This window comes from Puma concolor, chromosome A1, assembly GCF_028749965.1.
Source record: "Puma concolor isolate L17-30 chromosome A1, mPumCon1.1.hap2, whole genome shotgun sequence".
Taxonomy (NCBI): domain Eukaryota; kingdom Metazoa; phylum Chordata; class Mammalia; order Carnivora; family Felidae; genus Puma; species Puma concolor.
In genome coordinates this window covers 31,945,324-31,969,034 of record NC_141667.1, presented here as the reverse complement: position 1 = coordinate 31,969,034, position 23,711 = coordinate 31,945,324, and the positions used below count along the sequence as shown (strand labels likewise).

Here is a 23,711-nt window from a genome sequence, read left to right as displayed (position 1 = left end):
TCCTGGTCTGCACTAGGCGGTCAAAAACAAAACGTCCACCAGACCACTTCCTCTCAGAGGAGTTCTCCTGGCTGAGTGTGGTTTTGAAGATCAAGTGCAAGGCTGCTTAGCATGGTGGTCAGAGCTAGGGTGGAAAACAAACTTTGTTACATGTGAACTTGGTTGGAGCAAAGCGACTTCTAGGAAGGGATTTGAGTTAACGTTAAAACTGCGCGCAGCGTTGTTGTTGTTTTCTTTCTTTCTTTTAAGTAAACATCGTTTTAACTGATGAATAAGGAAGGGGGCTTGAAAGCAAGCAGGAGAATCAGGCAGGATGGTTTCCGCAGGTGGCCGGTCGGCCGCATCCCGGCCTCCTCCCAGCTCGCCCCGACTCTGATTACAGTTTCCGCGGCACTGGAGGGGAAGCATCCTCCACGCTGCAAACTCTCATCAATGGGATTCCCCTCGTGGGAAATGCCACCTCCCAGCCGACATGCTCTCGGAGGGCCACGCGCGTCGCCGCGACCTCGCGCACTCCGGTGGACGGATGTGTGCGCGCGCCGCGAGCTGCACAAGAGACCCCAGCTTGGCCCCGCGCTCCCTCCACGCCCGGGGCTCAGTCGGCACCACCCGCCGCCTGCCGCCGCGGAGGGGCGGGGGAGATGCCGCGGGGGGCGGGCGCGGCGCGCGGGGAGGGGAAGGGGTTCTCGCGCGATTGGGCGAGGTTTCCGGTGTTGTGACTGAAACCCGTCAATATGGCGGCGATCGGCCGCGGCCGCTCGCTAAAGAACCTCCGAATACGAGGTAAGCCCGCTGCAACCCTCACCCCCCGCCGCCTGGGGCCCGCGACCCCTGGCCCTTGCCTCCCCCTGGCCCTGGGCAGGCGGAGCGATTAGGGGCGCTGGCCGGAGCCAGGGCTGCCGCCGCTGGCCTGCGAACGAATCCTAATTGGAGCTGTGTGTCTGTTTCGTGCAGGGCGGAATGACAGCGGCGAGGAGAACGTCCCGCTGGATCTGACCCGAGGTAATGTGGGGCGCCGCGGGCGCCGGCGAGGGCGCGCTGCTGGGGAGGAGCTGGGGCCCGGGGGCAGGGGGCAGGGGCGGGCCCCGCACGGGACCCGCGGGGGTGCGGGAGGCAGAGCCCGAGCCCCGCCTGCTGGCCCGCAGGAGCGGAGCCCGGGGCCGCCTCCCGGGACCCATCCCCCTTCCCGATGCCCGCTTTCCTCGCCCCGCGCCCTTCTCCGGGCCTCTGGGTGCGGCGAGTGCCGGGGAACGCCGAGCGGGACTCGGCGGAGCCGGTGACCCTCTGGGTTGCCTGGACCCCCGAGGGAGCGTTTAACTCCCATCCCGGAGCTCGTGCAGCCATTCGCCCGGAGGCGGCCGGCGGGAGGTAGAGGCTGTTATTTAGGTTGCCGGAGGATGTCTGAGGGAAGAGCGACCACATCCTGCCCTACCCGTCCCCCAGAGCAGAAGCCGGACCTACTGGGTTCTGCTGCCTGCGTGACTGCTTTTCTCTTTGCCCACCGCTCTGGGGGACCCGGAGCATTGATAACTCGGTAGTGAAACCTAGAGTCAGTGACTGTGGCTGAGTGTCTGGTTTACGCTGTAGTTCATTCCCGTTTCCCTTTCCCGGGCGGCTGGGACTGTAGTTGGCAAAGACCGCCCCCTCACCCTCGCTGCAGGTTCATTGTTTACCTTCTGCAGTGGCTATGGGTTTGTTTACACCTTCGGAACTGGGCGAACCCCGGTTGTATTTTTAAGGACCTAATCCTGCTGCTGGCCAGTGTATCTTCTGTTAGGCACCGTACTGGACTTTATTCGACAATACCTGGCTGAAGATTTAGTAGTTATATACACGGTTTTTCTTTTTTCTTCCACGGTAAACAGGATCTGGTCTGCTGATTCCGAAGAAGTCATATTTCACACCGGCTGTAGCATAGAGTGTAAAGTGGTTCAGCTGTACAGAGTCAGTTTCCTTTTTTGAGATCCGAAAAACACTTTAGGATGTTAAAAAGAAAAGTCATAAACATTCTATAAAAAATAAAAAATTTAACCTACGTTCTATTTGACGTAGTGACTTATCTAAAGTATTTGTCAGACGTGGGCTCCTTGTTGAGGCTCATCTCTGGTATTTAAGGCATTGTCTAATTTGTTTTATTTTGTGTGTCAAAGTGTAAGATAACTTATTAACTAAACGTCTACTTTTCATTTAGCTACAAGAGTGCATTTTTGTAAGAATATTTTATTCTGAAAGTTCAGGGACTTTGTTTTGGTTGAACTAGGCACTGGTGTGAACAGGCAGAAAGATTTCTACTAATGCACTAAATTGGAACATTTTTTCCCCAGCGAATTGGGTTTGAGTGTTAGTGTAGAAAGATGTAAAGCTTTTGACTTTTGTGTAACAGTTTGGAAACTTGACTGTATATATAACAAACACACTTGGAAAATCTGATAAAATGTATGTGGGAAAAGATTTTCTAGTAAATTTCTTAACAACAAAATTCCTACAGGGCTTAACATTAGCATTTGAGTTCTGTAACAGGTATACTTTATTGATTTAATTTCTTCATGAGCATATGTGTTTAGATGGAGGTGAAAAGAGCACTTATTAGATAGATCTTCTGTCTTAATGTTCTCATTAAAAACCTGTTTGGGTGTGGTACTAGAAATAAATTGTATTTGTGCTTTAAATTGAGTTTGCAGAACTTCTGTATATAGTGATTTCTGTGGCTGGTATCAGAAGTTTAGTTTGTATAAGAGCTTATGTGCAAATTTGATACCTTTGATTTACTTCAGTCTTACTCAAGTACACAGATAACTCTGTATGTTTGCCATTTAAAATGTTATGCTACCTGGACAATTAGTGAACACCTATGTCAATAGGTATTTTCAAGATAATGCAAAAAGTAGAAAATGCTATTTCTGCTTGCCTTGACAAAATATACTTCAGTTTGAAATATACACAGCCAGTTGAACCTGATTGCAAAAGGCGTATGCAAGTAAGAGAGGTTATATGAGATTTATTCCTAAATCCTAAGGAAGTTTAGAATAAAAAAAGTAATCTCAGATTCATTATATAGGGAAGCTATTGTTCAAGAAACTGCTATTCTGACAGTCATGTCATTGCTAAAAGAAGATTTGTGGATCTAAAGATGTCTCGTGGATCTAATGTGAAGAAAGTTCAGGAGGAATTATACTTTAGTAATAATTTGAGAACTATAGGCAGTCTGAGTTGCAGCTGAAGGGCGGCTGTTTGTGTATTGGATTACTGTATGTTTTAGGTTAAGTTTGGGTAACCAGAACTACTTGTTTTTAATGTGAAGGCAGTGTTTGCTCTCTTTTTAATTGTTTTTATGTAACCTTTGAGAAATTCTTTGTGTAGCTGTCTCACACAGTTCATTGTTATTCCGAAAGGAACCATCAGTATGTAGTGAAAAGAGATGAGACTGTAAAGTCAAATAGTTCTGGATTATAATCTTAGCTGGAATATCTAATAGGTGATTTGAGGCAAGTTATTTGACCTTGCTTGATTCTTGGTTTCTTCATATCCAAGAGAAATAACTTCAAAGTCTTATTAAGAATATGAGAACTAGTGCTTAAAATACTCAGCACAGGAGCTGATACTTTTGTGAGTGATGTTAACTAAATGTTAGTTGTCTTCCTACACTATGGAATCAAAATTATATCACATTTAAAATATTTCAGAATTGTTTTGAACATCATAAACTTGTTAATAAGGAATTATGGTATTAAGGCTTTCATTTTTTTGAGACTTACTATTAATTGGGTATAGTCTGTCTGAAGTAGAGTTTTTGAATATAGTTACTGTAAAGAAATAATCTGTGAGATTACCAGTAAATTAGGTCTAAGCAAAGAGTAATCTATTATGTGCAGTTAAGGTAAAATGTAATATTTTATTTTATAGAACCTTAGAATTTTTTCTCTGACTTCAGAAAATTTCTTAGTAATAATATTTTAACTAGTCTTGCAAGCTTTTTGAGGCTCAGGAGAGTTATATGGCACTTTGGTTTTGGTATTGGTTATTAGTGCTGTAGTTCCTTCATACATAGTATGTGTCAACTAAAAATTGTTTATGGGTTAATTTTGATCTAGTTTAGGAACTTCATTGCAGTAGATCTCACAGTAAACATATTGGTAATTGTTGCTTTCAGTTTTGTTCAAACAACTACTCTACTTAATTTGTGAAAGTCCCTGATATTTGCTATTGATATCATTTAAATACTCTCTCTGTTTTGCATGCCAATATCTATTTTGAAACCAAAATGCTTCCCTTAGTCACTTCCACTGCAAGGATAGCCTGTTTTTGTTTTTTTTTTTTAATCAGTCCAGTAGTGTTATCTCTTATGCTACTGAATAACTTGAAAACACAGAGTATTCTTCCTGTGTACGTCCTTCTTACTATACAGTAATTTAATCGTTATGTTCAGAGTGAATTTAAGGACATGGACAAAACTGTATTCTAATGTAACTATTAGAATATAATTTATTTAAAAGTATTGAGTTTTATATTTTTTGATTATCCAACGCTTTTACTTTTCCATTAGTAAGAAGAAAAAAATGGTCTTAGTTGCTGTTTAATACTTAGAAAAGTAGGAAGGTTATCTGAATGATGCAGATTTGAACAGTACTTTTTGTTTCCTGATTTTTTCTAGACAGCAGATTACTTATGTTGTTTAATTGCTGACTTCAGTTAGACAAAACAAACATTGAATGAATGGCCATTATATCCTAAATGCTGAATTAAGTGCTGAAGGAATGAAGATAAGGAAGATGTTATTCTTTTTAGGAGTTTACTGGAATAGACATAATAAAGTGCCTGCAATATGGAACGATGAGTTAAGTAATCAGACTGCACAAGGACTAGAAGTAGCCTTGAGAAGAAAATGATGAACTGTTTGATGGTTAGAGGATTAGAGAAGCTTCACAGAGTGGTTGACTTATAAGAATAGTGAGGAACATAGTGAAAGGAAACGTGGGCTCTCAAGAGAATATACCACACCTTGGGGAGGGTAAAGTCTGCGTGAAGAGGAGCTGCCTAGGAAGCTGCTGATGTAATCTAAGAAATGGTGGGAGACTAGACGAGGGTGTTGGAGACAAATGAAGGTGAATATATTTTGAAATGCAGTTACCAACTAATTTGTTTTCTTCAGAGTTCAGACTGACTTTGGAGTTCTCTTACTTTGTGCAGAGTACTTACATTTCTTTATTAAGAAGGTAGAAGCTGTCTAATGTTAATTCCGTTTTCTTCTCTCCTTTATTTATTTTTTAAGGTAATCTTTGTGCCTAACCTGGGGCTCAAATTCATGACCCCCAGATCAAGAGTTGCATGCTCTACTTACTGAGCCAACTTTTTATATTTCATACATACTTCAGTTTCCCTGAGTCAGGGAATAAAGCATCTCTGTTCCTTTCTAAGGCTAACCTGGAAAGGCATTTTAGGCTCCTGATACTGTTTCTCTAAGATTCTTTGTAGAACTAAGATCCTTTGCTTTTTCATTTCTTCCTTCCTATTGGCTAATTTTTGTCATGTTCAGTAATCATTTCTTGTATCCTTCATATGGGTCAGGTACTAAACCAGGCATGGGATGGTGGTGGGAGGTGTGGAAAGATAAAGACAAAGATTACAAAACAGTTGTTTTTCGATAGGTTCTATAGAAAGAACGGTTTATCATCACTCTGTAGCTTTCTTCCTTAACACTATAGTCTTCTAAGCACAGCTTTCCCCCTGTACTGAAAATAGGTTTTTGAAGGATGCTGGTAATCTCATGCAAAATTCATTGGCATTTTTAAGTTCCCCATTCTATTTTAGTGCTACTACTGTATTAATAGTTTTGTTCCAGGCACTAAAATATGTTATCTCACTTAATCCTTAATAACTGTTTGAAGTATTCTTTTTATCCCTATAGTGGAAGATATAGCCTTTAAAATTCTGAAGGTCTGAAATTTAGGTAAGTAACTCAGTCAGGATCTTAGGGTTAGTGAGTGACTAACTGCAGATCATGCACTTGTAGCCACCACACTGTTGCTATTCTTGCAACTATTTCTTCACTTGACTTTTGTGAAATATTCTCCTACTTCTTTTCCTACCTCTCATGCTGCTCCTTCTCTGTTCACTGACTGGTTTTGCAGCTCCGTAAGCAAGTGAACCCTAAGGTTCTGTCCTTGATCTTCTTGTCTCCTATAATGCTGAGTCCCTGAACAGTCTTTTCACTGATGGTTTCAAAAATCCATGAGTTGAAAAAAAATCCAAGAGTTGAGATGGTTATGTTAACTATATTTATATTCAGACCCTTTATCTTAAGCTTGCAAAACATATTAGCATTTTTTGTCTAGTACTCCTCTAAAAGGCCCAATGTGTAAGACTTTGCATATTCTCTTTTCCCTTTCTATTTACCACCACCATCCTTCCTAATAACCAAGCTAGAGACCTACTGCTTATTGTTCAGTTGCCATGGTCCTCCAGTTCGCTTCTGAAATATCTAATGAATCTAGTCTCTTCATATTCCATTGTCATTGGTTTAGTTCACATCTTTATTATCTCATTTGGATGATGTAAAATCTTCTCGAACCTTTTTTCACTTTCTCTACTATATGATTGCCAAGATTATTTTTCTGAAATATAGATCTGATCTTATCATCATTCCCTTAAGTAAAAAACAAAAACAAACAAACAAAAAACCACTTACACTTCACTGCCTCATTTTTGCTCACAGAATCAAGTCCAGATTTCTTAGCTTGGCATTGAAGGCCTTTTATGATTTATTTCAGAATTGTTATCTTCTGTACTGTCTTAATCGTATTATTCTGTCAACCTCTGTGCATAGTTTATCTGTTGTAATACACTCTCTTCCTTCTTTACACACAGTGCTTCTCAAAGAGGATGAGAGTTTGCTACTCTAAAGCACCTTCCTCCCCATTCTTGTTCTTTCCCTGTGCAGATAGTGTTATACCCCTGGTTGAGAATCTGCTTTAGTCAAAAATAATTTATTCCTTGTACGTGGCATACAGTTCTATTGACTTGACCTTGGGTAGGTTGTTTCCTCTGCCTAGAATTTCATTTTCAGCACTCTTTATTGAAACCCTAATTTTTTAAGGACTGGGTCACGTGCTACTGCTAAAAATCATTCCAGTGGGAATTCATTGCTTCCTCCTCTACTTTGCCACATCTGTGTTTATTCCTTTCTAAATATGTCTTCCCATTGCCTTAAGTTCTTTGTCCACTTGTTCCCTCACCAGATCTTAAGCTTTCCCAGCATCTATCATATAATAATAACTGAAGTATTTATTGAATGGCAGAATGGAGAGAGAGATGGGAAATGGAGTAGTACCGTATTAAGGAGAGTAGAAGTAAAAACATTTTAAGTTTGTAGTCCTGAGGAACAGTGAGATTGAGGGTGCCATGAAATGAAGAAACTCATTTTGGAGGGATGATAATGAGTTCAGCTTTACACTTGAATATCAGGTAATTAAGTCTATGAAAGATGTATGTATAAAAGGTAGCTGTGAGTACCAGAATGGTTCTGAAGTTGTGATCTGATTGTTTCCTGCATAGGTCATTGAGAGAAGAAGAATGTAAATGTAGTTAGAGCTAAAGACTTGAGTATTAGAGGATGAGCTGATGAGAGTGTCTGTCATAGTGTAGGAGTCAATGACAAAAAGGTGGCCAACAGAAGAGAAGAAAACTAGCAAGACTATGATCTCTGAAGCCAAGAGGAGAGTTTTGGTTGAAGAGGCGGTGAAACTGTGGCATTGAAGTTGACGTCTGGAATACTCAGTTTTACTTAATCTGAGGATATTGGCTTGCTATTTAACCTCTCTGGGCTTCAGTTTCCTGAATTTCTAAAACGCATACTAAGTTACATGTTTAATAGTGTCACTTCCGTCTTTGTGATTCTCAGCTATCACGTTTCTGGGATATTGAAAGGTTAAAAGAAAGCATTACAGCCTTGTTAAATCACTGTGAGAAGTATTCCCATGAACGGCAATGAATACATGTAGGAGTGATGGTATTTCATAGCACTTTAAATGTAAATTATAGTCAACTCTCAATTTCCTTTTAAGTGATCATCTGCAGTGACTTGCCTCCTCCCCCTCCCAGGTCTCAGGCTACTGAAAATAGGGCTGTGAAAAGCACAGTGGGGTGAGTGAATGGTTTGCATGCCTGTGTATCTGTACCTCTGACTATCACCAAGCTAAATACAGTCCACTCTCATTTACCTGCACTTAATAAAAAGGTGAATAATGATGGAAGAGTGCTAAATTACATAATCTAAATAGCATTATTTATATGTGGTTTGGGAAGATTTTGTATGCTTTCCTCCCCTGCAGTATATTGGTGTGTCTTTTATGTGAATGATTAGCATCAATTTTTATTTCCTGAGCAAATACTATTAGAATAGCAAACATAAATAGGCTAAAATATATATTAGGTAATCCACATATGAATAATTGAGAGTTGACTGTTAATGCTTTTTGGATCATCCATTGTTTTGTATTATCTGTGCTTTTTTGTTAGTGTGGCCAGGTTAAAACTGATGAGCTACTTTTATTTTATCTCTGCAATGAATATACTTTAAATATTATGCAGATGCCAAACTAAGTTGAAAATAATTGTGTAAAACTAGCTAAATATATGTCCAAAGTCACAGGATTGAAAGAGAACCTAAACCTAAGTACATTCTTAAAATTCATTCTTATTATTAAGTCTGGTCCAGACAGATTGCATAAACTGAGCAGAGCACCTGGTAATGATGAAATTTCTATAAAGTACAATGAAATTGAGGATATGCTGAGACTTCAAAATATCTTATTTATGGATTCAGTTGAGTTTATTAAGAAATACAAAAATAGTTTTTTAATTACCTGGATTTTTAAAAATTTGGCTCTTTTAATTACTTGGCCATTTTTTACCCCACTATGTTGAAGATTTAGATTTATAGTGGTTTGTTAATGTCAGTCAGCATATTTTTGATCAGTATATTATATAATTGTGTTAGTAAGTGTTACCGTGAATCAGGAAGGCCAATTCTTGGCTTCAAGTTTATATTACGGTTGGGATATACCTATATCAGGGCATAATATAAGATAATAATATTTGAAGAGCCTGTCAGTTGTCCTTATAAAGGAATCAGAATCTGGAGGAATTCAGAAAAAAATGGGAGACAGGTAAGGAATAGCTTAGAGGAAAGACCTCACAATAGTCTTGACACCTATAAGACCTTTGCTTAAAAGGGTAGCATTTGAATAGGTAGAACTTTGGATCAGTGTTTTAAAAATTGTAACTTAATTTTGTGAACTAACACATTCCTGGAATATTATTCAGTATTTGAAGGTAATGTTGAGAAAAAGTTGGTGATGAGTTCTGTATGTAAATGTCTTAATTATTCAAGATTGATTACATTTCAAAGTAGGGCTCTTTTGACTTTGAAGGTAGTTTGGGACTGGACTGAGAGCTTATAGGCATATTGTGAAATAATTGTGTGCTTGTAACTATGAGTATATAAATGCTTGGCTGTTATTCTAAATCCAAATATAAATGATTTTTTCTACCATTGTTTTGTAGTATATGTGTTTCCTTTCCCCATCGTTAATTAATACTGCATGTTCAAAGGGCTCTGTAAATTTGTTACCAAACTTCTAGATGTATGCAGTATGGAGATAGAGATTATAAATGAGATGGGTATTATTTTCGTTATTTTCCACACTAAAATGACCATTTTTTTGATCTCAGAATTAAACGATTGGCCTTACAGTGAGATAGAATATTTGAAATTAAAATCATTCTGAAGAGCGTGGAATGTTTCATTGCTAAATCCAGACACCCTACCCAGGCCTCTAGTTATTTGGGTAAAGGGTGTACTGGGGAAATTATTGCTTTTACTAAAGCAGCAAAATGAGAGTTGAATTGCCACTTGCAGGGATTTTAGTAGTTCAGAATCTAGTGTAATTTCATGTGTTTCTTGTAATGAATAAAGAGTGAAGAGACATAGAGCTGTAAACAAAGAAGACTACCAAGTAATTTACTTTCAGTTACTTAGAAGGAACAACTTACCAGATAAAAGTGTATTTAACTGCTTTTAGATGTTTTTATATGTATATATGTATATGTATATATATGTATACATATGTATATATATACACACACATATGTAGTTTCATACTTTGAGAAATCACATCTTAAGATAGTATACTAATTATTTCCATGCTTAATTTTCATCCCTCATATACGAAAACTTTTAATTGCCCTGCTTTTTCTCCACTCATAATTCTGTGTAATACACTCCCTAAACTTCACCACACCACTACCGTCACCACCAGCCCCCTCCCCCAAGGAAAAAAAAAAAAAGAGAGAGAGAGAGAAAGGAAAAAGAAAAAAAACTGAGGGGAATAGAGTTGCAGAAAGAGAGAAGACTCCAGTGGTTGGAGGTAGGTGGGCTGTGAACTCTTAACATTTAGCTATATGGCAGTTTCTGTGTGTGTGACCAGGTGGCTGGTAGAATATTGTGGAACATTTTATTTACATGTGTTGTGGATAAGTTTTTAATCATATATGTCACATGATTAGTATAAAATCATGATAATGGACTATTTGAATACAAATAGCTGTTTTCTACTTTGTTTAATTTGAATGACTTGTGGTTTTATTTTATTGCTGTAGCTTTTATTTCCAATGTTATTTTTGAATGGCATACCTAACTTGGTCCAAACAGGTCAGATTAATTCTTCTGTAAGATTTCGTGAGTCATATGAGGATAATTCTCAACATCAGTTTTTACAGCTTTTTAGTGAGTTAAATTTTAGATTAGCATAGCCTTAAAAATGTTTAAATCACTTTATGTATTTTAATAAGAACCTTAAAATAGCCTTTTTCTCCTTTGTCATGGGAGAATTCAGTGTTCTATGTTCATGTTTCAGCATTGTTTTGAATATAGAAATATACATTATTGTTTTACCTATGGAAATGGAAGAAATTTAAAAGGATACTGATTATGCTTCAAAAGGAAATAATAAAGGAGAAGAGTAAGGGATTTGGATAAACTGTAGCAGTTGTCTTTTCTTCTTGTTATTATTCTTCTAATAGTTGTTTTATTTTAAAAGTTTAGACTTATTTTTGAGTTCTAGGAAAAATTCATTTATATCAGTAATTGTTTCTATATTGTAAAGGTACGGTAGAGAAAAAGTGTAATTATTTTTAAAATAAGTAATGAGGGGCGCCTGGGTGGCGCAGTCGGTTAAGCGTCCGACTTCAGCCAGGTCACGATCTCGCGGTCCGTGAGTTCGAGCCCCGCATCAGGCTCTGGGCTGATGGCTCAGAGCCTGGAGCCTGTTTCCGATTCTGTGTCTCCCTCTCTCTCTGCCCCTCCCCCGTTCATGCTCTGTCTCTCTCTGTCCCAAAAATAAATTTAAAAAAGTTGAAAAAAAAAAAAATTAAAATAAGTAATGAGAGTAAATGTTCACTTGGGGTACTGGAATATGAGTGGATTTGGGGGAGGTGTGTGTATATACAGATTATGTTTATTTTAACTATATTGGAAGCTACTTTTATTTTATTAGCTCTCTCTCATTCAAAATAGGAATCTTCTCTCTGCTATCTGACAAATGTCATCCATCATTATTCAAACCTTTCACTTATAGGTATCTTATTCAGTGTTGTTTATTTCTTTGCTGAGCAGCCATGTTTGTTAATGAAATTCTTATGAAATTAGCCAAAATTTAATAAAGGAATTGTTTTTCAGTGATCGATCCTAGTTCCTTCATTTTTTATTTTCTAAGTATTTACACATAAAAGTAGTAGGTGTACTCAGGTTGGATGCTGCCATGCGCTATTAGACTCTTAACTCTTTTCTGTGATACAGGCCGATCACCAACTACTAATGAGTACTGCTTGTGTGTCCAGCATTGTGCTGGTTGCTAGATTTTTAAGACATGGTCTTTGATTGCAAAAAAAAATAGCCACCACCATATTTGGAACTTTACTATATGCTAGAAACTGTTAAAAACATTACTTAAATTATCTAATGTAGTCTTCCTACAGTTCTTTTTTTTTTTTTTTTTTTTTTTAATTTTTTAATGTTTATTTCTTTTTGAGAGAGATAGACAGACAGACAGACAGACTGGAGCGGGGGAGGAGCAGAGAGAGAGGGGGACACAGAATCCGAAGCAGGATCCAGGCTCTGAGCTGTCAGCACGGAGCCCAATGCGGGGCTCGAACACAGGGACTGGGAGATTATGACCTGAGCCAAAGTTGGATGTTCAACCGACTAAGCTACCCAGGCGCCCCTAGTCTTCCTACATTTCTAAAACATATCTCTTAATATCCTTACATCACTGATGAGGAAAGTCGGGCCCAGAGGATGCCTAACTAGCCCCAGGTCGTAACTGCCAGTAAAAGAGAGAGGTAGGATTCAGATCCCATTCACTATTTTTGATTCTAAAACCTATGCATTTAACCCTTTATAATCTTTTTAAAAACAAGGACAATAGAAGATAAATGATATTACTGGAATAACTAGTGACTAAATAAGTATGCTATATATTGTAGTAATGTCAATTTGGAGCCCTCAAGCAGGCTATTGGCTTAGCTCTAAAATGTACATTTTAACCATTTTGGATAAAATTATTTCTGTAACTCTTATGTACTTCTCCCCTTTCTTAAGAAGGATATATCAACTATATTTTAACTTTTTATCTTTAGCTGGGGTCATCATAATGAATGTTGATTATTGTGTGGGAGGTGGAGGGGGCAATTTATTAATACCTTGTATGACATTGGACTGCTCTTTTTGATCTTATGTGCTGTGTCCTTGTACTCAGCTATCACTTTACATTGCAACTATCATTCTTACATTTAGCAGTCCTTTATTTTTTTTACTTTTACAGTGTTGTAAAATAGAAACTAACTGGAGTTATTAATATTATATGGAAAACAAATATAAATATGTTGTGATTATGAAGAATTAAGGAGCCCTACTGACAATAATATATGTTACCTGTAATGACTAAACCTGTTGAAGATACATACTTTGAGTCTTTATTGCCATTTTTCGAAGTGCTTACTTTTACATCCTGGTTGTTTTCCAGATAGCATTGCCTCATAGCATGGTTTAAAGCAGGTAAGGTATGACTTGATAGAGTTAGAATATATGTATACAATATGGATGGTAGGATTATATAAAGATAGACATTAAGGTACAAAATATGACTAATATGAACAAAATAACATTAAATAATGTGCTAATTGCATAATATAGAGACAGTCTAGCTCTGTAGCTAAGAACATGGCCTTTAGAGTCAGACAGATCTGGATTTGAATCTTGATCCTGCCTCTTAGAAGTTTTTTTGAGTTTGGACAAGTTGCCGTCTCTGAGCATGTTTTCTCATCTCTGCTGGAATAACACTTATTTGAGAAATGAATGAAATGTTTATAAAATATTTACTATAATTTTGGCACATAGATATAAATAAATAGATATTGGGTGTTCTTTAGTGGTAATTTAAAGCAGGGGAGATGAGAGAAGGGAGAGAGAGGTATGAGCTGGGAAAAAAATAAAAGAAAGTGGGACACTGTTACAGCTTTGAATGAGCAGGATGTGGTTAAATCAAGAGGAATGGAGTGTGAATAAAGACATTAAAAATTATACTGAGAGATGAATAAGGATATAGAATTTTAGTATTCATACTGGATTTGTAAAGTAGGGGTAAGTTATTGAGGGCCTTGAAAACTACATGGAGATGTTAGACCCTCTTTTTACATGTTAAAATGCCTAATATATTGAGAGCAGTAAATATTAACTAAATTTTTTAGTTTATTTTTTGAAAAATTTTTAGGGTTTTTTTTTTTTGAGAGAGAGAGAGAAAGAGAGAAAGACAAAGTATGAGCAGGGGGAGGGGCAGAAAGAGAGGGAGACAGACCATCAGAAGCAGGCTGCAGGCTCTGAGCTGCCAGCACAGAGCCCAACGCGCAGCTCAAACTCATAAACCATGAGATCATGACTTGGGCTGAAGTCAAGTACTTAACTGACTGAGCCACCCAGGCGCCTCTGTTTTTTATTTAAAGAAAACATGGATCCAAAAAATGTTTGTCATAATTGTATAGTCCAGTACATTTTGACAAATTGAACATATGATCAGAACCCCAATCAAGAATCAGAATATTGCAATACCTCAGAAGCTCTCATTGTGTCTCTTTTCAGGCACTACTTCCCCCCATGAAGGATACCACTATTTTGACTTCTAACACCATAGACTAGTTTTGCCTGTTTCTGAACTTTCTGTAATACATCCATACAGTATGTACTCTTGTATCTGATTTCATATGCCCAGTGATCAATGGGCATATGATGGTGTTACATCACCATGTTGTATATAAAGTGTATATCAGGTATGTCATGATGTGGATGGATTCTTTCCTTTTGAAAGGGGAGTGGATTTATGTGAGTGGACAGGGTTTGGAATAGTGAGATTAATTCCAACTTTCCTCAAAAAATTAAAATCATTTTCTGAATATCTCAGTCTTTTGCCTCTTTAGACTGACTTTTTGCTTCAATAGTTTGTAGCCAGTTAACACATAGGTGAATTTTTTGTTTTGTTTTTTTCTTAAGGATTATTATAAGAAAAAGTATAATCAGATCAAAATAAGCTGCTCAAAGCTACAGGTTAGAAAAAAATTTAGAAAAATTAGAATTTCAACTCAATAAAAGTTTTGCATTGACCTAATAAAATTGGTGGGATTATTACTGAAATTGGTTTGGTATTTCTACAGGGAAAAAGGGAGGATAATAAACACTTTTTGGTCCTCACTTCAGTAATATTCTTATATGGAAATATCAGTGTGTTAATGTGTTAGATTTACAACATGCAGTTTCAGGTATTCATCAAAGTTGACAAGTTGTTAGAGTACGCAATAGAGAGATGCTTCTTCAAAGAGCATTAAGTGTTTAAATGTCTTTTCTGATTCTCTTTCTTAAGAGCTCCAAAGAGACCCTTAGAACTCTGTCTGATTCTTCTCCAGGTTTCCCACATGAAGGAGCAATAATGTGATTGAATTTTTTAGTAGATTTATTAGAACTTGATGAGACTAAGTGAGAGTGTCTAGGACCTACCTCACTGACAGTTATAAAGTGTCTTTATGTGATTGTTTTTCTGTCTTTCCCTTAGTATTTTTCAGTTTCTCTCACTGGTTTCTGTTTCTTTTTCTATTTCTAGTCTTTCTTCTGGTGACTCTTTAATGTAATAGGACATGCCATAGTAATGGACTTTTTTTTTTTTTTTTTTTGCTATATCTGATAGTGTTTTATGTTCTTTGCTTTAAAATAAATTTTAATTGTTAAAGAATTTTTTGTTTTTGTTTTTACTTAATCCTTCATTAGATTTTGGGGATTATTTTCCCCTGAGAGTTGGTGATGCTTTGATAGAAAAAAATTTCACTGCTCATCTCTTGATGCTTGTCTCCAAGAAATTAGAACTGAGTATTGCATAGGAAATTGATTAAACACTTGAAAGCAACTTAGCAATATGTGCTAAGCATAGGTTAGTAGAATGAAGAACACTTTACTTATTTCAGTATGCAAGAACAAGAGTAAATGTGAAAGTGAAACAAGTATTCACTATACTGGAGGTGGAGAAGTTTCTGATAAAGTGCATTTTCTAAATGTTGATAATTTAAAAAATATTAGTATTCACTTTCTTTTAAATATTCAAAATGTTTTAAATTTTCATGTATCTACTCTGGAAGTATGGAAAACAATGAGTTTGGAATTCCCTGAAGGCAGGAACATTTTTTTTTTTAATTTTTTTTTTTTCAACGTTTATTTATTTTTGGGACAGAGAGAGACAGAGCATGAACGGGGGAGGGGCAGAGAGAGAGGGAGACACAGAATCGGAAACAGGCTCCAGGCTCTGAGCCATCAGCCCAGAGCCCGACGCGGGGCTCGAACTCCCGGACCGCGAGATCGTGACCTGGCTGAAGTCGGACGCTTAACGACTGCGCCACCCAGGCGCCCCTGAAGGCAGGAACATTTAATAGCCTTGGAAGATCCTTTCTGATTCTGAATCTAGACTGTTTAGTTCACTGAGTGTGGATTATTTGCTATCAGAAGAATACTTGATTTTAATGGTCAATTGTGAGTGATTGTTTGATTCTATCAATTAAGAATGACAAAATGCAGTAAATCTATATTTTTAGCCATGTTTTTCAGGATTATGTTACTGCTCTTGTACATACGGTACATCATTTATTTTCCAACTGTTTTAAATGATTTTTCCTAGAATAGAACTGAAGTAATACAGTAAACTGTTGGCTGTCCAGCACGATCAGAGCTTGGTCTAAAATGATTATTAAAACATTACAAAATGTGAAGTTATCAAATAATGTGTTGGTTTAGCAGATAATCTAAAAATCATATACTTTGAAGTAGATGTTTCCTTTAAGCAGTCCCCTTGGAAGAATATATACTTGTTCTAGTGATGATGTCACTGTTCAAAACATTTTAAGAATTCTGCTTCTGAAGATTGCTAAAACTTATAATATAGTCCTTTAAATTGCTATTTGATTTATCCTTTGGGGATGAATTGGAGGTTGGGAACTGATCAACTATAAATTGGGCTCAAACAAAATGGGGATTCATTAATATATTGATTTTTTTTTTTTTCACTAATTTGGAAAGAAGTCACTGAGCACCTGATATATTCTCAGCACTGTATTAAATACTGGAATGTGTATGACAAGAAAATTTTTCTAAAAAATATGCTACCACTCTATGTGATGACTCCCATTGTAATCTGGTCTCTGGCTACCTCTGCATACATTCTCATTTCCTAATACTTTTACTCTATTTGGCAAAACAGTCTCCTTGCCATCCACTCCTACTCATACTCTCTTTTTAGAGCCAGAATCTTTGTACCTCTGTTACATTCTGTCTGAATTCTTCTTCCCCCAATATTTGTAGGCTTGCTCCCTTACTTCACCTAATTCTCTGCTCAAGTATCAGTTTATCAGTGAGGCCTGCTCTGATCATTCTATTGCAGGTAGCCCCCATCTCTGCCACTTTCGATTCTTTTATATTGTTTCCTCTTCCATTGCCTTTGTCAGTACTGCTATTACAGTATTGTTGTTTTTCTTTTAGAATATAAGTTTTTTGAGGACACTTTTGTCATTCACCATGGTATCCTCAGTGCCTAGAACAACCCCAGCACATTCTATGTACTTGATTAAATATTTATTAGCTGAATAAATGATGTCAAGTTTATATTTTAGTGTGAAGGCTCCATATTGCTCACTCAGTATCTCGGCCATGTAGTCACTTCTATCACTATGTTTCAAACTTAATAATTACCTTATTACAAAAATATTTCTATATTTCTCATCTGGGTTAAGAGCAGTACTTTAATGGGGCCAAAGCAGACACCCAGGAGACATCCTAGCCTCATTCCTTGTCCTTATTTTACACATCAAATCTGCGACCGCATGATAATGATTTTGTTTCTGAAATACCTGTCAAATCTGTTATTTTTATTTCTGCTGCCATACGTTTATTCAGGCCCCCATTTACTTTCCTGGAGGAATGCATTGGCTTCATAACTAGTCTCTCTATTCTAGTTCTGTCCTTATCTAACCTACTCTCTTTACTGTAGCTAGCAACAAGTTTTCTACAGAGTTAATTTTAATTTCCAAAGCAAGGTTCAGTATCTTCCTTCTTTGGGCTTTTATAGTATATAGAACTTTCTGTGTTACCTTGTTTATAATATTGTGCCTTCCTCAGTCACAGTTGACAAGTATTTATTGACCTTTCCTATGTTCAGGGTACCATTCCTTTCCTGGTGATTCAGTGGTAACAGAGATTGAGTCTCTGCCCTTGAGGATATTATATTCCAGTGGGGAGAATGCAGACACACACGTGAACATAGAATGTTAATTACTAATAAATGTTCTGAATAATGTACAGTTGGATATTTGAAAGAGAGTTGAGTGGTGGTTGGGAGGATTGTCAGAAAAAGCTTCTCTGAAGCAATGATACTTAGTTGATTTAGGACTAACAAGGAAGCACCAAGTGAAGATCTATGGGGGAATGTCTGCTTCTTCCAAGTTGAAGAACATACGGTACAAAGGCCCAGAAATAAGGAAAGAACAAATAATGGCTAGTGCTGAATGAATGAGAGGAAGAGTGGGGAGTAGGAGAGTGGAGAGGCAGGCAAGTAATAACTTGGGAGATTGTGGTATGCTTGTAAAGGGAAGCTATTAGAAGGTTTTAAGCAGGGGAGTGACATTACCTGATTTAGAAGGATCACTCTGGCTGTTTTCTGGATAATGGACTGAGGTCCCTGGAGAAGGCTATGCATGACACATGCCACTAAATCAATGTTAATTGAATGAATAAGTGAGTGAATTAATCCTTTCACTTTATATCCAGTTTGAATCACGTGAAACTTCAGTATTCAAGAGAAAGACACCAAACCTACATTGCAGAAATGATGATTGCACTAAAATAGGTCTCTTTTTTGTGACCTATTTCAATAGGCTGTTGGACACATGTCCAACCCTAATCACTTTAGTATTTTGAGGTAGCAAATAATGTCTGAGTTGTCATTAATAATGACAGTTCTTTGTGACTGTGAATAGAAATGTATTCATTTATTCAGGTAATTATTGACTATATCATAGGCAGAGTACTTTATTCTGATAAGTTTTCTGAAGTTTCAAGATGGAGATTACAAGATAAATCAGATCTTGCTCTTAAAATTAGTTGCTCGTCATTCAAAAAAATGTAGACTGGTTGGACAGTTAAGCTTGATTGACAAATTAGGAGATTGAGAAGGGAGTTATTAGGCTTGCGTAACCTCTGTAAAATATGATTCCTTTCATTTCACTTTCCTGGTGCTGCTGCTAGATGTTTTCTTTAGGTGTTGAATCTATGATTGGAAGTATAAAAAGTAAGGAAAATAGAGGAATGGGAGAAGTTAATTTTATTTTTGGGAGAAGTTAATTTTACCTTTATTCTCTTTAATGTGTTTAAAATTTTTATTCTGAATATGGGCTCTGATAAATAAGCAGGATAGCAGGTAAATTTTGGGGGGAAATCTTGTCTTACATCAGAACTTTTATTTATGTATTTTTAAAATTGTCCTTTTTTTTTTTTTAAGTAACTTTGGTCCCTGCAATAAGCTGTCTTTTAGCATCTAGATTTTCAGCTGTTTCAGCTGGTTGTTCAAGCTAAAAATCCTTTTTACCCAATTTTGCTTTTTTTTTTTTTTTAGTTTATTTATTTTGAGAGAGAGAGAACCAGCAGGGGAGGGGGCAGACAGAGAGGGGGGCAGGGATCTGAAGCAGGCTCCATACTGACAGTAGAGGCCAGTGCAGGGCTTGAAGTCATGAACCGTGATATCAAGACCTAAGCCAAAGTCAGAAGCTTAAGTGACTGAGTCACCCAGGGGACCCTAATTTTGCTTTTTAACTCTGTGCATGAACAGTTATTATTGTTATTTTTTAGTAATCTCTACATGCAATGTGGGGCTCAAACTCATGACACCAAAGTCAAGAGTCACGAGTCACATGCTGTTATGAATGAGCTAGCCAGGCGCCCCTGTGCAGGAACATTTATTTATCTAATAAATATTTTTTTATTTGCCAGGTAGAGTTCTGAGTCCTGATTTTTTTTTTTTTTTTGAGAGAGAGTGAGAGAAAAGGGGGGGGGGGGGAGAGAGAGAGAGAGAGAGAGAATGGGGCAGATCTCACTGAGATCATGATCTGAGCCAAAATCATAAGTTGGATGCTTAGCCGACAGAGCCACCCAGGCGCCCCCTGAATATTTTTAAAAGAAATTATGGAATAACTACATTTGTGCCTTTGGCAAAGTAAAACCCTACTTTAAGGTTGGCAAATGAATGTGTGTGCTATGGCAGAAGTTGCTCAGGGATCATGGCATTCTTTCCCGTGAGGACTACTGAGACTGCACAATCCTCAGTGTAGTATTCCTGGCAACCCTAGGGTTGACACTAGACTTGAAACGTGTTTTGCCATAACAAATATGATTATATAATGTCTGGGTTTTGGTTTGTTGACTGAGGGACGTTTTTCATTTTTAGCAAATAGAGAAGGAGTATTTAACTGTTATTAAGTTGTATTATTGTTTTTTACTGTTAGCATTTCCCAGAGAAAGTATTGGAGCAAGCCATGGTAATAGCCTAAAATAAATTAAGAGAAATATTAGGAAAAATTTTGATGAGTGATCTGCCTTTAAAAAATAATTGAGTGTTTATTTGAGTATTTGAGTGTAATCCTAATTAACACTCAATTGAACACTTTTACATGCTATGTCAGTTTAATCACTAGAAGTACCATGCATGTGATTCTTAACTGATACTGTGATTTCTTCATTTGTTATTTATCCCTTGATCCTGAACTGAGCATTTTTAGTAAGCCAAACTTTACACTAAAGAAAGACTTCATGGGTTAGGAACTAGTGTAGTTGAAGTTTAATGGTGTGGAAGCTTAAAACTGAAGCTGAATAAGCTGAACTCTAAACCTAGAGTTTAAAGTTGGTGGAAACTTTAGAGATGACTTAATGTAGTGAGACTTTTTAAAAAAGAAGAGGGCTTTCTCTATATAAAGGTAGATCAGCTGTTACTGTACTTTGAGGAGACTTATGCTAGTATTAAGTTGTTTGAGATAAACTGGTCAGAAACACCCCCCACAATTGTTTTTATTGTATGCTTACACACATGCACACACACAAAATAAGAATTGTAAATTATGTGAAATAACATTATTCCCAACCTTATTGGTAATTTGTACAGATCTGAACTAACTACTGTTTACTTTTGTGTTACTGTATTTTTTTCTAATATCAGTTTAAGCTGTTTTGCTTAGAAGATTAACATTGTTTCTTTTTTTGAAAATATACATTCCTAATTATTACTGTGAAATGAAAATTGTGTTTGTAGTAGGGAAGACCTGGATTCAAATTCTTGCTCCATAATACGCAGGGAAATCTTTGACATGCTATTTAACTCTCTGAGCCTAAATTTTCTCATACATGGGAAGGGATATGATATTGTGTATCTTGCAAGATTATTGTAAGTATTAAATGAGAAAATTTGTTCAAAGACTTTAGCTTCATGTCTATCAAGTGCTTAGATAAAAATCCAGAGGGTGAGTGTTATTAAATTAATAATTGTTATTTATCCATTCTTTTGACATGGACATTTGGGTTGTTTGTAGTTCCTTGCTATTATGAACAGTTATAGACAATGATTTTACACATAGTCTTTAAAAAAATTTTTTTTTAATGTTTATTTATTTTCGAGAGAGAGACAGAGTGTGAGTGGGGGAGGAGCAGAGAGAGGGAGGGAGACACAGAATCCAAAGCAGGCTCCAGGCTCTGAGCTGTCAGCACAGAGCCTGACACGAGGCTCGAACTCACAAACCATGAGACCATGACCTGAGCTGAAGTCAGACGGTTACTGGCTGAGCCACCCAGGTGCCCCTGATTTTATACATAGTCTTATACATGAATTGTGGTACTCAATACTTAAATTTCTCTGAGTTAATAGAACTTGATGTAGTAGAATCACTGCTTATATATCTCTGTATATCTCTATTATCTCCTGTATCTATATCCTCAGAGTAGCAATATGTAAGAATTGCTCCTGAGTCTATTTTTGTCAACACTTGGGATTATTAGATTTTTATTAAAAATACAATGTTATGAAAATTATTAAATATAGACATAAGTAGAGACAAAAGTATAGGAACCCTCATGAATTGCTCACTCCATTTCAACCATTGTAAACCAATCTTATTTCAGCTGTATATCCTCCTCCTTCCCTAGTGGATAATTTTAAAGGTTTTTTTTTTTTTTTTTTTTAATGTTTATTTATTTTTGAGACAGGGAGAGACAGAGCATGAATGGGGGAGGGTCAGAGAGAGAGGCAGACACAGAATCTGAAGCAGGCTCCAGGCTCTGAGCTGTCATCACAGAGCCCGACGTGGGGCTTGAACTCATGGACCGTGAGATCATGACCTGAGCCGAAGTCAGTCACTTAACCAACTGAGCCACCCAGGCGCCCTGCTAGTGGATAATTTTAAAACAAATCTCAGGCATATAATATTTAATTTGTAAATATGTCAGTATGTATCTCTAAGGAATAGGGACTTTAAAATCTGTAAGTATAGTACCATTAATACAACTAAGTAAATTAACAGTAATTTCTGTATCTCATCTAATATTCAGTTAATGTTCAAATTTCCTGATTATTGTACAGGTAAATTATTGTACAGGTAACATTTTAAGTTAGGTTTCATACAAGGTTCATACACTTTTGATTAGTTTTTTTAATATGTAAAAAAAAAGTACACTGTTCATCAAGTTGCTTTTATTTCTTGATAATTTGTCTTTTTTCAGTATTAGCAGTTTTTTGCTTTGACTTGAAATACTTTTAATGAAATACGTTTACATGGCTATTTGCATCCTACTTTAAGATTTATTGGGCATCCTGATTCTAAGAATTTCATGTCTTTGAACAATTCTGAAAAATTCTCAATATTTGACTTTTTGCATCTCCTACATTTTTCTCTTATTTCCTTTAGGAACTCTTATTAAATGCATGTTAGGCATTCTCATTATCTTGTTTTTTTAAGCTTTTTCATGTATTTCCTCTCCTTTTCTCTTAGGGGCCACATTCGGTATCATGTCTTAAGATGTGTCTTTCAGTTAATTAATTCTCCCCTCAGTTGTGTTTATTGTTTATTCTCCCCATTGAATTTTTATTTTAATCATGATAATTATGTCAAGAAATTCGGCTTGGATGTTTGTAATTATTTTTAATAAGTGCTCTCTTGAATCTTGTATTTTCAATCCTTCCTTTTTTTTAAATTTGAGGTTTGTAAGTTATGGCTTGCAAATCTTGCAAATATGGTTTGCAAATGCTGCATGATATAGTCATGCTCTATGGCTGCTTTGATACTACAACTGCTGAATTAAGTAGTTGTGACAGAGATCGAGTGGCCTTCAAAGCTTAAAATATTTGCAGTTGACCCTTTATGGAACAAGTTTGCCAGTACCCCCTGCCCCGTGCTTTAGATATATAAAACATTATTATTTCATTGTTAGTATGTATATGATAATTCTAACATTTTAAGTGTTTTTATATTGTTTTGCTGTTTGTTTCTGTTTATAATAGCTTATTTTCAGGTTTCCTTCTGTGTTTGTGATTTTTGCTTGTGCACTTAAATTTGTTAGGTTACCCAGGCAGATGGTGATTACCTGGTTGGGTGGTTGGGTTATGGGGCTGGTTGATGGTTGGGTTTGCTTTGGCTGTTGCCTGGGAATACAGGAGACCAAGGACTAGTTTATTTCATTCAGATTTTTAAAAATTTTATTTTTTTCATGATGTTACGGAAGTGTACTCTGTGACCCTCCTCCTCTCTGGTAACTATCAGTTTGTTTTCCATAGGTAAGAGTCTGTTCCTTGGTTTTTTTCTCTCTCTCTCTCTCTCTCTCTCTCTCTATTTTCCTTTGCTCCTTTGTTTTGTTTCCTTTTTTATGTTTATTTATGGGGGGATGGGTAGAAAGAGGGAGACAGAATCCCAAGCAGACTCTACGCAGCTCAAACTCAGCAACTGTGAGCTCATGACTTGAACCAAAATCAAGAATTGGATTCTTAACTGATGAAGCTGCCCAGGCGCCCCTCATTTGTTTTGTTTCTTAAATTCCACAT

The 23,711-nt window shown here is 37.0% G+C and overlaps 1 protein-coding gene across 6 annotated transcripts in view; it reads left to right on the top strand.

The window, feature by feature from the left end:
• Nucleotides 1-663: 663 nt before the first annotated feature.
• RICTOR (RPTOR independent companion of MTOR complex 2) overlaps nucleotides 664-23,711 on the top strand; it is a 122,947-nt gene continuing 99,899 nt past the window's right edge. For 2 of the 6 annotated variants that reach the window (XM_086677464.1, XM_086677437.1), the window contains exons 1-2: nucleotides 664-783; nucleotides 955-1,002. In XM_086677464.1, the coding sequence (XP_086533590.1) occupies nucleotides 735-783; nucleotides 955-1,002 (97 nt within the window). In that variant the 5' untranslated portion in view covers nucleotides 664-734. Of the gene's footprint in view, nucleotides 784-954; nucleotides 1,003-1,068; nucleotides 1,535-8,097; nucleotides 8,140-23,711 lie in introns of those variants that run through there. The other 4 variants (XM_025923571.2, XM_086677453.1, XM_086677475.1 and 1 more) reach the window with 3 other exon arrangements.